The sequence below is a fragment of the Oratosquilla oratoria genome, chromosome 9 (genome assembly GCF_046742065.1).
Source record: "Oratosquilla oratoria isolate Oo_2021 chromosome 9, ASM4674206v1, whole genome shotgun sequence".
Lineage (NCBI taxonomy): Eukaryota > Metazoa > Arthropoda > Malacostraca > Stomatopoda > Squillidae > Oratosquilla > Oratosquilla oratoria.
In genome coordinates, this window is record NC_134785.1 from 28992069 (window position 1) to 29010102 (window position 18034).

The 18034-nt window shown below is 37.1% G+C and overlaps 1 protein-coding gene across 4 annotated transcripts in view; it reads right to left on the bottom strand.

Annotated features, from left to right (window-relative positions):
• Window positions 1–7391: 7391 nt before the first annotated feature.
• Window positions 7392–18034, bottom strand: part of LOC143028292 (REST corepressor 3-like) — a 59377-nt gene continuing 48734 nt past the window's right edge. For all 4 annotated transcript variants that reach the window (XM_076190164.1, XM_076190163.1, XM_076190166.1 and 1 more), the window contains one exon: window positions 7392–8516. In XM_076190164.1, the coding sequence (XP_076046279.1) occupies window positions 8397–8516 (120 nt within the window). In that variant the 3' untranslated portion in view covers window positions 7392–8396. The remainder of the gene's footprint in view (window positions 8517–18034) is intronic.

Below are 18034 nucleotides of genomic sequence, written 5' to 3' on the forward strand. Positions count from 1 at the left end.
GATAAAATTCATGTTGGGCAAATAACAGGTCTTATGGGAAAAAATAGGTTCCTCAGGCTGCCAGACCCTCTCCAAACACTGGTGCATAACATGACCTTTTGGGCTATTCAAATCATGCTATTGTAAATCATGGTCATGCTTGGCAAATGCTGTGATATTTTACCTATATGTGCAAATGTGAATTTTATGCACAGTGAAGTTGTGTTGGGCAAGGTCTGATAGTCCCTCATAAAAATAAAAAAAACAGGAAACCATAGGAGGGATACAAAGAAAACTACTGAAATGGATGGAGGATTTTTGCATGGAAGAAATATGATAGTGCTCAGAGATAATAGTTTTACTTGGGAGGTAATTAGTGGAGTTCCACAAGGATCAGTATTGGCTCCAATAATGTTTGCTATCTATGTGAATGACATGGACAAGGGTGTGGAATGTTACAAGAACTTTTTTGCAGATGATGCAAAATTGTTAAAGAAAGTGAGTATTGAATCAGACTGTGACTCACTACAGAGATCTGCATATAGCATAATAGAACTTGGAAAAAGTAAAAAAAAGGATATCAAGACAATATAAAATTGGTGAAAAAGTAACGAAAGTGGGATCTGAAAAAGACTTGGCAGTGATCATCAAAAAATATTTGTCCCCTGATAAGCATATAAACAAAATTGTCATTGACACCTATAACTTGCTAAGATCAATAAAAGTGGCTTTTATTTACTTGGATGAAGCAATGGTAAAGAAAATATTAGTCACACTGATAAGGCCCAAATTGGAGTATGCAATGACACTATGGTCACCCAGTACTAAAAAGAATATAAAGAAAATTAAGAGAATCCAGAGAGCAACTATGAAAATTACCCCAACACTATCAAAATTGCCATATGAAGAAAGATTGTCAAAACTAGAACTACCGACTTAGGAACAAAGGAAAAAAGAGGTGATTTGTTGACCATCTACAGAATTATGAGAGGTGTTGAAGTCTTGATAGAAACAACTTACTAAATTGGGATATGAGAAACACAAGAGGACATGGAAAGAAACTCAAAAAAAGACAGTTATATAAGAGACAAAAAAAAAAAAAAAAAAAAAACAGCTTTCCCCACAGAGTGGTGGATGTACAGAATATGCTAGATGAAACAATAGTGTGTGCAAAAATATTACAAGAATTTAAGAGCAAATTAGATATGGCAAAATATAGACACAGGTCACCACAAGCATAGCTCCCCTTCCTGTAAGACACAACTAGGTAAATACATATATATATATATACTTCTCAGACATTTCACCTCAAACACATTTCAACATTTCCTCTCTGCTTCTCTTAAATTCTAAGACTCTGCCCCATACAATGCCATTGGCACAATCACCCCTTCATACTATCTCCTCTATCCATCCATTCCCAGTTGTCTATTTTTCATAAAACTTTTTAATCCCCTAAGGCATTTACTTGCTTCTCTCAATCTACAATTAACCTCCACCTCCATTCCTCCCTTTCTTACCATTTGTGACCCTAAATTCCTAAAGCTATCCACTTCCTCCAGCCTCTCTCCTTTTAGACTCACTTCCAACACACTGCCATCCTCTTCCCTTATACATCTCATCACTTTGCTTTTACTCACATTTACATTCAACCTCCTCCAATCACATACTTTCCAAAACTCTGTCACTAACTCCCTTAATCCTCCTCTGACCCTGCCACAAGCACAGTGTCATCAGCAAACAACTGACTCGCCTCTTGCTTTTCTCCATTTCCTTTAACCATCTCCAGTCCCCTGCCTATTTCCGTCACCACCCCATCCATGAACATATTGAACAGCCATAGCGACATGACACATCCCTGATGCAGTGCCACCTTTACCTCAAACTACTCTATTTCCCATTCTAACACTGGCTGTACTACTAATATACATATACCAAGGACTTTCCCACCTTCCTGTACAAGGTAAGTAGCCAAAGTCAAAAAGCACAATTCCACTCCTACCTATTTCATCCCCACCCACTCCAATACCATTCACCACCCCTCCCTCCTTCCTTTTCTTGGCTCCTGGATGACAGGTAATCTCTGCACCCATTCCCAAATACCTATTTATCATGGCATCTTTCAATCCCCCAAGACATTTACTTGCTTATCTCAATCTAGTTTACTTTCACTACCACTCCATTTCTTCCCACATGTGACCCCAAATAACTTAAAACTATCCACTTCTTCCAGCCTCTCTCCTTTAAGACTTACTTTCAACTCCCTGCTTTCCTCTCCACTTATACATCTCATCACCTTACTTTTACCCATATTTACCTTCAACTTTCTCCTGTCACATACCTTCCCAAATATCATCACTAACTGCCTTAATCCATCCTTTGTCCCCACCACAATCATAGCTGCTGTGTGATGATTGGTATTAAAAATAAATAAATAAAAAATAAATAAAATCAAAATAAAATAAATAATAATAGTAGTAGGCTCTACTACTCTCGTAAAAACTCTTGAATGCCCTTACCAGCTTTACCCCAATCCAATATATCTGGAAAAACCCCACAGTGCCTTTCTACCCTGTCAAAATCCTTTCCCAAATCCATAAAGGCCCAAAATAATATCCTTACCTTTTCCTAGAGATTTCTCACATATCTGCCTTATCACAAAAATCCAATCAACGCAGCCCCCAGCTTTCCTAAACCCACTTTGTTCCTCATCAATTACTCCCTCTGTTCCTCTCCTAATCCTCCTAATTAAAACCCTCCCTTAAGCCTTCCCAACTACACTCAACAAACTTGATCCCTCTGAAACTACTACACTCACATTTGTCCCCTTTTTCCTTGTAAAGCAGAACTATGCCAGGGACATATATTTAAAGGCATGCTAGGTGTGTGTTGGACATCTTCAGCCTGAGAGGAATGCATAATAGTTATAAATTCAGCAGTAACTGGGAAATTATATTTTTCATATTGTTTTTAGCCCTGTTATATCTTGTGCTATAGATGTTCTGTAGAAACACTGCAAACCTAATAATTAATTACATCATTGTGTGGTATAGCACATATGGAGTGTGAGGGGAGACTGTTGAAAATATAGGGCTTAGGTGTGAACTTGAGTTCATTTTTGCTGCTGAAATTTTATGTTGGCTAGAAGGTATAAAGTGTCTTTGCCATTCATTATATGGGCATAATTAAGACTTGCAGGAATTATAACATAGTATTTATTATGAAACCAAATGTTATTAAATCACTCAATCTGAAATAAAGATTGAGTGCAACCGAAGTCAGTTGCTGTTGATGAATGAAACAAATGAAACTCCAACCTTGCGTCACCAACTCAGTTTACACATATAATTTGCTTTATTTTCCAACAAACAATATGAATAAACATAAAATTTTAACTGCACACACACACACACATTTATAATATATACACATACCAGTAGCTATATATGTTTGTTATGGACAGAATCACTGTTTAGCACACCCAGTGACAGAAACCACCATGTGCCCCTGAACTCAACAGACATTCTTCCAGTCTTCCAGTGCTCTACCCTACCTTAGACACACATTAAACAACCTCATCAGCCAATCCACTATGATTGTACCTCCCTTCTTCAGACACTCCACATGACACCCATCTAACCCATATGCCTTACCTCCTCTCATCTTTTTCAGAGCTACTTCCACATCATCTTTTCACATTTCTCCTCCATTTTTCTCTCCCATCACCATCATTTTCTTAGCACTTCCCACTGCTTCCACCAATCTCCCTATCCTCCATATTCAACTGCTCTCTACAATACTCTACCCATCTTCCCTTTATTGCCTCCTCTTCCAGTAAGATCTGTCCCACAGCACTTTTTACCTTTCCTTCTATACTTGACTCACCTCCCTGTCCTCTCTCAATTTCTTCCCAAAACATCTTACTGCTTTCAAAATTTTGTCATATTCCTCCCCATTTTACATCTGCTCTCTTTTTTGTCTCCTTTATATTTTGTTTTGCTTCTCTTTTTTCTTTACACCTCTCATATTTTCCCTCATCCTACTCTGCAACTAGTCCCTGAATGCTCACTTTTCTACCTTTTTCACTTCATCATCCCACCACTCACTACCCTTCCTTCTATTCCCTCCCATCCTCTTTGTTCCACATACCATTTTTGCACACCTTATCACTTCTTCCTTGACACATCCTCTCCCATGTGTACTTATGCTCGACTTTCTTCCTAAACACGGTGTTTGCTATCAACTCTCTAAACACACCACCATTAACTCTCCAATATGATTTTTACCTGGCACTCCACACTCCCCAACAACTCCATCTATTGCTTCATCCTTTATGTTTGTATTGAGATCTCTCAATACCACTACATTGACACTCCTCCCAAGAACTCTCTATGCACTCATTTAAATCTGTCCAAAAAGCCTCCTTTTCCTCTACACCAGGGGTGTCACACTCATGGCCCAAGGTGACAAGATATTTTTCAATTCAAATTACTATAATTGTTATAACTGAGGAAAATGTTACTAAACTGATGAGACAGAATAACTTTTATTTTCTATTTATTATTTATTTCTAAATTTTATGCCCTCAAGACCATAATCAAGTGCATAATTGGCCCTCGAAAGGATTGGAGTTTGACACCCCTGCTCTACATTCTTCTCACTACCAGACCCATATGCACTTACAAAAATCCACATTTCCCTTCCCAGTTTCACCTTCATCCACATTAACCTTGAAGAAACCTTACACTCCACCACTCACTTTCCTAACTCCTCACTTACTAGTAGAATCACCCCTTTCCTTCCATGTTCTCTCCTCATAACACCCTCCCCACTACACTCACAAAGTTAAAATCACCCCTCCCTTTCAACATAGTTTCACATAATGCCTACACATTCATCTTCCTTTTACTCTCACCTGTACCACATCCACACACATTACAAGTCCCAAACCTTAGGGTTCTGGTTGGAAAACTCCTCCCAGACCCTCTTATGCCTTGACATCTTACAGGAAAGTATCCATAGGGCTATGGAGAGTAGGATGGCTACTCCCACACTCCATCCCGCTTTAGCCACCTTTACGACCCTATCTATATACTACAGGCTTTTTCCTCCTTACAAGGGAGGTAGCCAAAGTGAAAAGGCATATACCCACTCCCATCCACCACCCTTTTTTCTCTCTCATCTTAGCTCACCATGGATGACAGGTCATCCCTGTATCCTGCCCATTGCCCTGGGTCAAAAGCAACACAGCAGGACATTGCATATCCACAGCAAGGCTGCTTCACTTAATCAGCAATCCCCCCCCCATCCCCTAACTCTATCCAACCTTGTAATCCCTACCATACTTCTCAAATATTTCATTTGAAACACATTTAAACTTTTTCCTCTCTGCCTCTCTTGAATTCCATGTCTGTGGCCTACAGTGTTGTCAGCACAATTACCACTTCATCTATTCCCAAATGTCTGTACAAGGGAAGAGGATGGTAGCAATATGGAAGTTAATTTTAAAGGAGGCTGGAGAAATGGATAGCTTTAGGTATTTGGGGTTGCATGTGGCAGGAAAGAAAGGAGTGGAGGTGGAGGTAAATTGCAGATTGAGAAGCATGTAAATGCCTTGAACTAAACAAAAGCTGTTAGGAAGTATAGCTTTCACATAAAATGTAGACTTGTGAAATATGTTGGATGAAAATATAACCCAAGCCAACACTATAAAAAGATTCAAGGTAAAGTTTGGCAAATGGAGGAAAAGAGATGAAACTCCATGAGTAATACTCCAACTCCATACACTACAACAAAGTATATACACACACAGCAAAAGGTCCTTTCTTCTAGTAATGGGGGTGGCCTAGGCAAGGCAAATACATTCACCCTTCACCATTTTCACACCAACCCAACACACATTTTTTATCCCTTCTACTTTAGTTCATTGTGGATATATATATATATATATATATATATATATATATATATATATTATATATATATATATATATATATATATATATATATATATATATATATATACATACATATATATATATACATATACATACATACACACCAAGGGCTTTTTCTCCCATACAAGGGAGAACCAAGTCAAAAGGTAAGTACCCACTCCCACCCATTCCACTCACATCCACCACCCTTTCTTCCCTCTCATCTTAGCTCCTCATGGATAATGGGTCATCCCTTTATCCTGTCCACGGCCCTGGGTCAGAAGCAATGCAGTAGGACACAGCACATCCACAGCAAGACTCAAGACGGCTTCACTTAGTTGGCAACCCCCCCCCCTCCATCCCCTCATGAAGAAAAAGTGACCAGAAGAAATCCCTTTGGGTATATACATATATATACATATATAATGTATATACATATATATATATATATATATATATGTATATATACATATATATATATATATATATATATATATATATATATATATATATATATATATATACGCATATATATTCATATATATACACACACACATATATTTTCACATTTACATACCATATGGCCTTCTCCCCCTTACAAGGGGGAATCACTACTCATCTTACCTAGGTATATTTCATTGGTTCTAACAGAAATGTAAAAGGAAGGCTTAGATAATCCTCTTTGCCACTAATTTAAACATTATAATACAGTCAGATGATACATGAACAAAGATTTATATGCACTTGCCTTTAGTCCTTTCATACCTTCCTCTTCTTATTTTCTTACTTTTATATGTACAGTTATATAATTTTATGATTGATAAAGGAAAAATAACAATAAAAATAAACAATAAAAAATAAATAAAAGTTAATAGTAATAATAATAATATCATTATTATTATTATTCCTCCTCCCTCTCCAACTAGTAAGTTGTGAATTTTTTTATACATGGTGCTTAGGTTTTGGTGTGAATTATGGTATAGCATTTAATTTCTTTAAGGCCATTAGTGATTGCTACCACATATGCTCTTTCTCTTTCTGATATGAATGGCGGAGGTTTCTGACTTTTAAGTTAAGTCACTCGAAAAAGGGCTGGTTTAAATTCTTCCAAACACTTGGATAAGGGTAAGGAAATTCCATTTTAACTCGCTCCTTATAAATATGAAATACTTATACTCAATGTTGGGACTATTCTGTTATAATGAAAAAGGCCAGGATATGAAAACATATATATATGTATATATATAAACATGTACATACACAAAAATGTACATATATATCTTACCTGGCTTTGTGATACAAACACAAATTGATGGCTTCAGAATTTGAAGGAATTACCAAATGTGCCAAATTAATCTGAAGCTACTATATCACTTATATTTTAGTAATGATTCCTTCAATCTTCATAGTTCAGATTTCTGACTTATACCAAGCAGGCAATCTTATGCTTATGGGAGGCATTTGGAAACAAGGATGTTTAAATTATTCCAGTTATTCATTCAACTTATTGATACAGTCACCTGATTATGCTCAGACTAATGGAGCAAAATTATTTTATTCAGAAGGGAGGTGAGCCTCAAACTGAAGGCATTAAAGAGTGATTATTCAGTTTAGTCATCTCCAAGTGATATCTACCTTCAACTCAAAACAAACAAATGTCGAAAGAAGACTTAACACAGTAACAAGGAAATAAACCTCATGGAATCAACCCTCAAAGAATACTAGATTAATCAGATTATAGTGAAAGTTAACATCTTAATACATATCAATGTATACTCACTCTACTTGTCTTTTAAATAGTATCCCTAGCTTTCAATGTATCAAAACTGAAAGCTCATCATGAAATGAAAAAATGAAATACAAACCAAATAAGTTTTGTTTAAATTTGTCCTTGTAGGTGATGCTTTCAATCCATCTTTAGTCAAGGTTAGTCAAGGCCATTACAAATACTCAGATACTGAGGCTTCCTATAACACAGAACACAATGAATAGGCCATATTGTCTATGCACTTTGTCCTCCCAAAACATTAAAGCATGTACTAATTCAAAGATGACTAAACACTGAATTAGGGCACATTTCACTTGCCAGAAGTAAAGATCTGTCCGCATAATGTAAGCTTTTCCCTCTTGCTTACATACTTATAAAAGGTCTTTATACATTTACAATATACTTATTATACTAATAAAAAAATAAAATAAAATAAAATAAATAATAATATGCAGTGACAATTAAATAGTTACTTTCAAGTATGATTCAAGGAACAACAATAGGCAAATCACTGCCCAGTTAAATGCAAGAAAAGATAACATTAGTGTTTGTGACTAACATTTCAAGCTCATCATTCTCGAAGGATATCACTATTTTCATGGCTGTCATTCCTGTACAGAAGCAATATATCAGAAACTTTGATATTTTCCAACAAACCACCAATACTGGTTTTCTGAGGACTTCTCAAGGTTTTACAATACAGAATGAATCAGCTAGTGACTTTTGGCAGGAGTTCCCCTGGTGGAGGAGGAGGAGGAGGTGGTGGTGGAAGTAGTAGTGGTTACAGCTGTAGAATTGGCAGGGGAAATGTTGTTGGTTGTTTCAGTCTCCATCTGAAAACATGTAAAAACATGTAAAACTGGAGTCAGTCCAATTCATCTCTAATGTCTAAACCCACTTATATTTCTATAACCTATCCACCTTTAAACCACATCACTTTATATGAATGTAATCTATATGTAAAATACCTACTCACTTCCCTATCCTCTCCAGGTCAACCAAAGTTTTCATAATATACATACCATTCTACATTATTCACAAACCAATACTACCCAATAAATCTTCCAACCCAGCTTGGTTAAGTTTATCTACTCTTCCAGTATGTCTTTAAAATATTAACTACAGTATAAGAGCAACCTCAATGACATAAAACTCTGAATGCAAAAGACCTCATAGAGTTCAATCATTGGAATCTGAAAAAAAGGCAATTTCTCCAGGGGTACTGAATGCATGCTATTGTACAGTATTAACTGCACAGTAGCATGCGGCCAATGTTTTAGAGACTGTTTTAGGCATGGCCCTATGGACTAGAGCCACATATCATTTTGTCTAAGAGTTAAATCTCTACTCCTAGAGGAATGATACTACTTTTGAACTATATTTACCTAGTTGTATTATACAGGAAGGGAGCTATGCTCGTGGTGACCTATCTTTGTATCTTTCAGCATCAAGTTTTTTCTTAAAATCTTGAATAGTGTTTGCACACACTGTTTCTTTTCATGTCCTCTTGTTTTTCCATTGTCACATTTTAGTAAATCATTCCTATCAAGGATTTCCATTCCTTTCATAATTCTATAGTCAGTAGATCACCTCTTTCTCTTCTCTGCTCTAGTGTTTGTAGTTCCAATTTGGATAATCTTTGTTCTTATGTTAATTTGGAAAGAGCTGGTGCCAAATTTGTTGTTGCTCTCTGGATTCTTTCTAATTTCTTTATATTATTTTTAGTACTGGGTGTCCATAGTGTTGCTGTGTATTCAAGTTTTGGTCTTATTAGTTTAACTAATATATTTTTAATCATTTCTTCATCCAAATAGTCAAATGCCACTTTCATTGACCTTAATAGGTTGAAGGTTTCTCCGACTATTTTGCTGATATGTTTGTCCAGTGTTATGTCTTTGCTGATTATTACTCCAAGGTCTCTTTCAGAGTTCACTTTTTTTATTTCTTCTTCACCAATTTTATGGAAGGCAGATGTGGAGGGAGTGAACATGAGGGGACATCCTAGGATGAGGTGGATGGATGGGGTAAAGGGGGCTTTGGGGAAGAGGGGAATGTCTGTTGAGGAAGGATGGGAGAGGACAGAAGACAGGGGTTAATGGAGAATGGTTGTATATGGATGATGTTGTGATGCATGAGGTGGAATGGGGGGTGAGGTAGTATGTGTGAGCAAAATTTGATGCAGCCTGAAGGGATTTCTCCCCGTCTTCTCCTTTTATGCAAGGGGGGACGTAGAGGGGGGGTCGCCGATTTAATGAAACGGCCTTACTGTGGATGTGCTGTGTCTTGCAACACTGCTTCTGACCCAGGGCAGTGGACAAGGTGCAGGGATGACCCATCATCCAGGAGGTGCTAAGATAAGAGGGAGGGTGGAGGGGTGTGGAGTGTATTCAGGGATGGAATGGGTGGGAATGATTTTATGCCTTTTCCTTTTTGGCTACCTCCCTTGTAAGGGGGAAAAAGCCTTGGTATAGGTATGTATGTATATACTTTTTCCAAACTCCATTATACTACATTTCTTGATACTGAAGTTCACTTCCCACTTTTGAGTCCATTTCCAGATTTTCTCCAGGTCTGATTGTAATGATTCACAATCTTCCTCTGTTCTTACTTTCTTTAGTATTTTTGCGTCATCTGCGAAGAAATTCATATAACACTCCACTCCTTCATCTATGTCATTTATATATATGGCAAACATGATTGGAGCCAGCACCGATCCTTGTGGGACACCACTTATCATTTCTTCCCATGTATTTGTCTCTAATTACTACCCTTTCCAGATTTTGTCCAGGTCTGATTGTAATGATTCACAATCCTCCTCTGTTCTTACTTTCTTTAGTATTTTTGCGTCATCTGCAAAGAAACTCATATAACACTCCACTCCTTCATCTATGTCATGGTCAGACATGACTGGAACCAGCACCGACCCTTGTGGGACACCATTTATCATTTCTTCCCATTTCGAGTATTTGTCTCTAATTACTACCCTCATTTTTCTCCCAGTCAGGAAGTCTTCCATCCATTCCAATAATTTACCTCCGATGCCACCTACTGGTTCTATTTTTCTTTTTTCTTTTTCTTTTTGGCTACCTCACTTGTAAGGGGGAAAAAGCCTTGGTATATGTATGTAATTTCTTGTGTGGTACCTTATCAAATGCTTTTTGTAGGTCTAGATAGGCACAGCCTGCCCATTCATCCCTCTCTTGTATTATTTCAATTAGTCTCAAATAGAAGCAGATCAGGTTTGTTGTACATGATCTTCCTTGTTTAAATCCAAATGTATTTGGATTCAGTATAGTTTTTTTCTTCCAGATGTTTAACCCATCTACTTTTGATCACTTTTTTCACATATTTTTGCTACTGTGCTTGTTAGGGAGACTGGTCTGTAGTTAGTTGGATTTTCTTTGTTTCCTCCTTTATATATCGGTACAATATTTGCATTTTTCCAGTCTTGTGGTACCTTTTCTTCTTTGAGTGAGCATTTGATTATATTGTATATTTTACCCGTTAACTCCTCTACGCATTCTTTCGGTATCCAATTTGCAATTCCATCTGGACCATGCGATTTTCTGACATCAAGGTTTTTTATTTGGTCGCTGATTTCCTTTTGTGTTACAGTTATTTCCTTCATTGGGGGATTTCTATGTCTCTATTCACTCACAGTAAGGTGAGTTCTCAATTGTGAATACCAATTTGAAATGATTGCTCATAATTTCTGCCAGTTCTTGTTCTGTATATTCATAACTTCCCTGGAACAGCTTTTCTATTTCTTGTTTGTTTTTTACTTTACCATTCACATATCTGTAAAATAGTTTAGGTTGTTCATTGTATTTTTCTATTATTTCTCTTTTCATATCAGTGTATTTTTACATAATCGTTTCTTAGTTTGATGTATGCCATTTCCTCGTTTTTTTTTTCTTTTTTCCAATTTTTCCAGGCTTTGTCTCTTTTATCCTTAGCTTCACTACATTTTTTGTTGTATCAGTTCTTTATGTATACTCTTTCTTGTTTTTGTGGTACAAATTTGTTCACTCCCTCATTATAAATTTATTTTAGTATATTCCATTTCTCTTCCATCCCTGTTTCTTCATTTAGGAATTTTTCCCAGTTTGCATTATGAAAGAATTTTTTAAGTTTCTCAAAATTCGTTTTGTTGTACATTGGTCTTCCTATTCTATGTTTCTCATTTCTTCTTAGGTCTATTTGCTCTTTTAGTTTGAATTCTATTAGTACATGGTCACTCTTTCCTATTGGTGTTTTGTAATCTATTCTGTCCACAATTTCTGGTTCTAACGAAAGTATTAAATCCAGTTTCCTCATTGCTTTTGTATCTGGTATTTTCCTTTATCCACTGAGTCATTGTGTATTCAATAGTCATGTCGAACAGCATGTTGCCCCAGATGTCTTCTCCACCCTTTACTGTCATTTCTTCCCAACATATTTCGCAAAGGAGTTTGAATGTGTTTGAGATGAAATGTCTGAGAAGTATGATAAGGGTTACTAGGCTGGATAGAGTGAGAAATGAGGAGGTGAGGAGAACAGGAGTGGAAAGGGAGTTGGGAGATAGGGTTGATGAAAGAGTATTAGGATGGTTTGGACACATAGAAAGAATGAGTGAAGAACGACTAGGAAAAAAGGTGTGGAAGGCAAAGGAGGAAGGAGTGAATATGAGGGGGCGTCCTAGGATGAGATGGATGGATGGATTAAAAGGGGCATTACAAAAGAGAGGAATGTCTGTTGAGGAAGGACAGGAGAGGACAGAAGCTAGGGGTGAATGGAGAAGGGTTGTGTATGGATGATGCTGTGATGCATGAGGGGGTGGAGGATGGGGGTGAGGGAGTATGTATGAGAAATAAATTGATGCAGCCTGAAGGGATTTCTCCCTGTCTTCTCCTTTTCTGCATGAGGGGACGGAGAAGGGGAGTCACCGAATTAATGAAGTGGCCTTGCTGTGGATGTGCTGTGTCTTGCGACACTGCTTCTGACCCAGGGCAGTGGACAGGATGCAGGGATGACCCATCATCCAGGAGGTGCCAAGATGTGATGGAGGGAAGAGGGTGGAGGGGAGTGGAGTATGTAGGGGGTGGAATGGATGGGAGTGGTTTCTATTGCTTTTTCTTTTTGGTTACCTCCTGTGCATGGGGGAAAAAGCCTTTGGTATATTTACCTAGTTGTATTACACGGCCTCGCTGTGGATGTACTGTGTCTTGCGACACTGCTTCTGACCCAGGGCGGTGGGCAGGGTGCAGGGATGACCCGTCATCCAGGAGGTGCTCAGATGAGAGGAAGGGTGGGAGGGGTGTGGAGTGTATTTAGGGATGAAATGGGTGGGATTGTTTTTATGCCTTTCCCTTTTTGGCTACCTCCCTTGGAAGGGGAAAAAAGCCTTGGTATATGTATGTATGTATTACACGGGAAGGGAGCTATGCTCATAGTACCCGTCTTTGTATCTTTCAGCATCAAGTTTTTTCTTAAAATCTTGAATAGTATTTGCACACACTGTTTCTTTATCTAAGTTATTCTATATATCCAGCACTCTGTGTGGGAAGCTATTCTTTTTCCAATCTCTTCTAGTTATCCTTTTTGAGTTTCTTTTCATGACCTCTTGTTTTTCCATTGTCATTTTTTGGTAAATCATTCCTGTCAAGGATTTCCATTCCTTTCATGATTCTAAATATAGTCAGTAGATCATTTCTTTCTCTTCTCTGCTCTAGTGTTGGTAGTTCCAATTTCAATAATCTTTGTTCATATGTGAAATTGGAAAGAGCTGGTGCCAACTTTGTTATTGTTCTCTGTATTCTTTCTAGTTTCCTTATATTCTTTTTAGTACAGTACTACCTCTCATTAACGGACTAAAAGGGGGGTAACAGTGTCTGTTGATGTGAATAATCCGTTGATTTGGAGTGGTTTTTGGGTGGCATAGTGATTGCACAGCACTAAACAGCACCAAAAACACCGAAAACAACGCAAACACAGCTAATTAACGTCCGTTAATGGGAGGTAGTACTGTACTGGGTGTCCATAGTGTCGCTGCATATTCCAGCTTTGGTCTAATCAATGTAACTAATATTTTTTAAATAATTTTTTCATCCAAGTTGTCAAATGCCACTTTTATTGACCTTAATAGGTTGTAGGTTTCACAGACTATTTTGTTTATATGTTTATCCGGTGTCATGTCTTTGGTGATTAGTACTCCAAGGTCCTTTTCCAAGTGCACTTTTTTATTTCTTCTTCGCCAATTTTGTAATTTTTTTAAATTCTGTTTTTGCTTTTTCCAAACTCCATTATGCTACACTTCTTGATATTGAAGTTCACTTCCCACTTTTGAGTCCAGTTCCAGATTTTGACCAGGTCTGACTGTAATGAATCGCAGTCCTCTTCTGTTCTTATTTTCTTTAATATTTTTGCATCATCTGCAAAGAAATTCATATAACATTCAACTCCTTCATCCATGTCATTTATGTATATGGCAAACATGACTGAAGCCAGCACTGACCCTTGTGGAACACCTCTTATCATTTCTTCTCATTTTAAGTATTTGTCTCTACTATCATTTTTTCCCAGTCAGGAAATCTTCCATCCATTCTAATAATTTACCTGCGATGCCACCTATTGATTCTAATTTTCTTATCAGTTTCTTGTGTGGTACATTGTCAAATGCCTTTTGTAGGTCTAGATAGGCACAGTCTGCCCATCCATCCCTCTCATCTATTGCATCTATTAGTCTCAGGTAGAAGCAGATTAGGTTTGTTGTACATGATCTTCCTTGTCTAAATCCAAATTGGCTTGGGTTTAGTATAGATTTTTCTTCCAGGTGCTTAACTTATCTACTTTTGAACACTTTTTCACATATTTTAGCTACTGTGGTTGTTAGGGAGACCAGTCTGTAGTTAGTTGGATTTTCCTTTTTTCCTCCTTTACATATTGGTACTATGTTTGAATATTTCCAGTCTTGTGGTACCTTACCTTCTTTGAGCAAGCATTTGATTATAGTGTGTATTTTATCTGTTAATTCTTTTATGCATTCCTTCAATATCCAATTTGCAATTCCATCCGGACCTTGCGATTTTCTGACATCAAGGTTTTTTATTTGGTTGCTGATTTCCTTCTTTGTTACAGTTATTTCCTTCATTGGGGGGGGATTTCTGTCTCTCTATTCCCTCACAGTTAGGTGTGTTCTCAATTGTGAAAATGGATTTGAAGTGGTTGCTCATAACTTCTGCCATTTCTTGTTCTTCTGTGTATTCATGACTTCCTTGGCACAACTTTTTTTATTTCTTGTTTGTTTTTTAGTTTTTCTTTAGGGGAAAAAAAAAAACAAGAGTGGAGAATGGCTGTATATGGATGATGTTGTGATGCATGAGGTGGAATGGGTGGGGGGATGGGGGTGAGGTAGTATGTGTGAGCAAATTTGACGCAGCCTGAAGGGATTTCTCCCCGTCTTCTCCTTTATGCATGGAGGGACAGAGAGGGGGGTCACCGATTCAATGAAGCGGCCTTGCTATGGATGTGCTGTGTCTTGCGACACTGCTTCTGACCCAGGGCAGTGGACAAGGTGCAGGGATGACCTGTCATCCAGGAGGTGCTAAGATGAGAGGGAGGGTGGAGGGGTGTGGAGTGTATTCAGGGATGGAATGGGCGGGAATGATTTTATGCCTTTTCCTTTTTGGCTACCTCCCTTGTAAGGGGGAGAAAGCCTTGGTATATGTATGTATGTATGTTTTTTAGTTTACCATTCACATATCTATAAAATAGTTTCGGTTGTTCCTTGCATTTTTCTATTATTTCCTTTTCATAATTTCTCTTTTCTTCTCTGCATATTTTTAAATAATCATGTCTTAGTTTGATGTATGTTTACCATTTGTTCTTTACTTTTTGGTCTTTTTTCCATTTTTTCCAGGCTTTGTCTCTTTTATCCTTGGCTTCACTACCTTTCTTGTTGTGCCAGTTCTTTATGTCTATTCTTGCTTTTGTTGTGGAACATATTTGGTCACACCCTCATTATAAATTTATTTTAGTATATTCCATTTCTCTTCCATCCCTGTTTCTTCATTTAGGAATTTTTCCCAGTTTGCATTATGAAAGAATTTTTTAAGTTTCTCAAAATTCGTTTTGTTGTAAATTGGTCTTCCTATTCAATGTTTCTCATTTCTTCTTAGGTCTATTTGCTCTTTTAGTTCGAATTCTATTAGTACATGGTCACTCTTTCCTATTGGTGTTTTGTAATCTATTCTGTCTACAATTTCAGGTTCTGATGTAAGTATTAAATCCAGTCTCGAAGGTTCCTCATTGTTTCTGTATCTGGTATTTCCCTTTATCCATTGAGTCATTATGTATTCAATGATCATATTTAGTAGAATGCTATCCCACATGTCCTCTCCACCCTTATCTGTCATTTCTTCCCAACATATTTCGTTTGAGTTAAAATCACCCATAATTACTGTATTTCCTCTTTCAGTACATCAGTTAGTTCATGTTTAGTATCTTTTAGCAATTTGGAATGATCGGGTTCTTTCCAGGCCTGTGTTTTAGGGGGCACATACATTACTACAAAATTTCAACTTTTCACGTGGTTGTTTTAAATTTTTATTATTAATGACTCTACATTGTTTTTTCCTTCTGTTAACTTTGTCACATTTAAGTCTTTCTTGGTCAGAAATAGTACTCTCCCTCTTTGTTTTTCCTTTATCTTCTTCATCCAGTTGTATAGACCTTGTCCCACAGTGTTAGGTGGTAGATTCCCTTTAAGTTTAGTTTCTACTATTCCCATTATGTCCGGCTTTTCTGATGTCGGTATATATTGGTATAGGCTAATTTCAATTTTTTTCTTTCTTGTCTTTTTCTGTCTGCTTTGTTTCCTTTTTCGTGATATACCATTTTCTCAGCCTCAGGTCCACCACTTTCCAAAAAAAAATCATTCTTTTCAGTCTCGGTTCATTTTTAATTTTTTTCCTTTGTTTCATTTCTAAGCTCCTTTTCTTTTTTTCTTAACTCATTTCTTTCTTTATCCATACGTTTTTGTGATTTTCACTATTTGCTAGTTTTGCTGTTCTGGATAGTACTTCCTCTGCTATCATTTGTGACCTAAGTTTTACTTTTAGTGGCCGACATTGTTTTTCTTTTGAGTATCTACCCATCCTATTTGTTTCCTCGATTTCTTTATCCAGGGTTTGATTCTCCTCTTGAATCTCCTTCAGAATCTCTTTTGCAATCTCTTTTTGTTCTCTTTCTCTCTGATACCTAGGAACATCATGCTTTTCTTTAATACCATAGATCACAATGCATCTTTTTTTGTCCACTGTATCCCTAACCAAATTTCCTTTCTCTTTAATCACTTGGATTACTGTTTCCTTCGCATTCTCCTTAACTTGTTGTTCCACTATTTCCTTAAAAGATAATTTTTTACTTTCCTGTTCCACCTTCCACTGTTTCTTTATTTTTTGAAAGTCATTTTCCATAATCTTTTCTTCCACTTTCTCAGTCACTGCCTGTATTTGATCCTTCATCTCTTTCTTTAATGCCTCATTCCTATTCATATCTTCATTTTTCAGTCTTATATTTTCTCCCTTTATCCTATTCAGTTCCACTTTCAATTCATCTATTTCCCTATTATTTTCTTCATTGGCTTTTCTTTATATAGCTACTTCCTTATATATACTTTTGCATTCACTTTTCAGTTCAATTATTCATCTAACAATTCATTTATTTCTCTATTTCTTATAATATTTATAAACCTGGGTTCTCTATTCATGTCTAGCCCTCTATATATATTACTATTTTCTCTATTAAACCCCAAAAAGACATCTCTATCCAACCTTTGGTATGTTTTTGGGGTCTCATTCAGACCCATTCTTTTTTAAATTACACCAAGTGGGGACTCTATTGTACTTATGTCAAGACATCGCTTTGCAGTTTCCTTATCAATGAATTCTTCATTTGTTTCATCCACTGTTGTCACTGATCGTGTAATTATAATAATTGAACTAAGATACAAAGACAACATTTCGGTCACAATAACTCCAACACTCCTTTCCCGTATGTAAACAACCAGGCAGCTGTTGGTTGGTTTCGAAATCGTTCCAAAATCATTCGTTATCAACTCGCTAAATAGCAGTTCAGAGCGTATTTTGGAATGTCCTTCTTCGATTGCTGTATGTATGTATGTGTGTGAGAGAGAGAGAAAAGTGGGGAATCTATGGTCATCTCCCTCCATCCCATTCAGTTGTCCTTCACAACGTACATGGGAATGCAGTGGTGGCATTCTCCTATCCCCCACCACCACAGATGGATTAGAAAAGGAAGAGGTCACCATCCAAGTGATAAAGAATTGGTTTAAGAGTACAACATGAAGGAA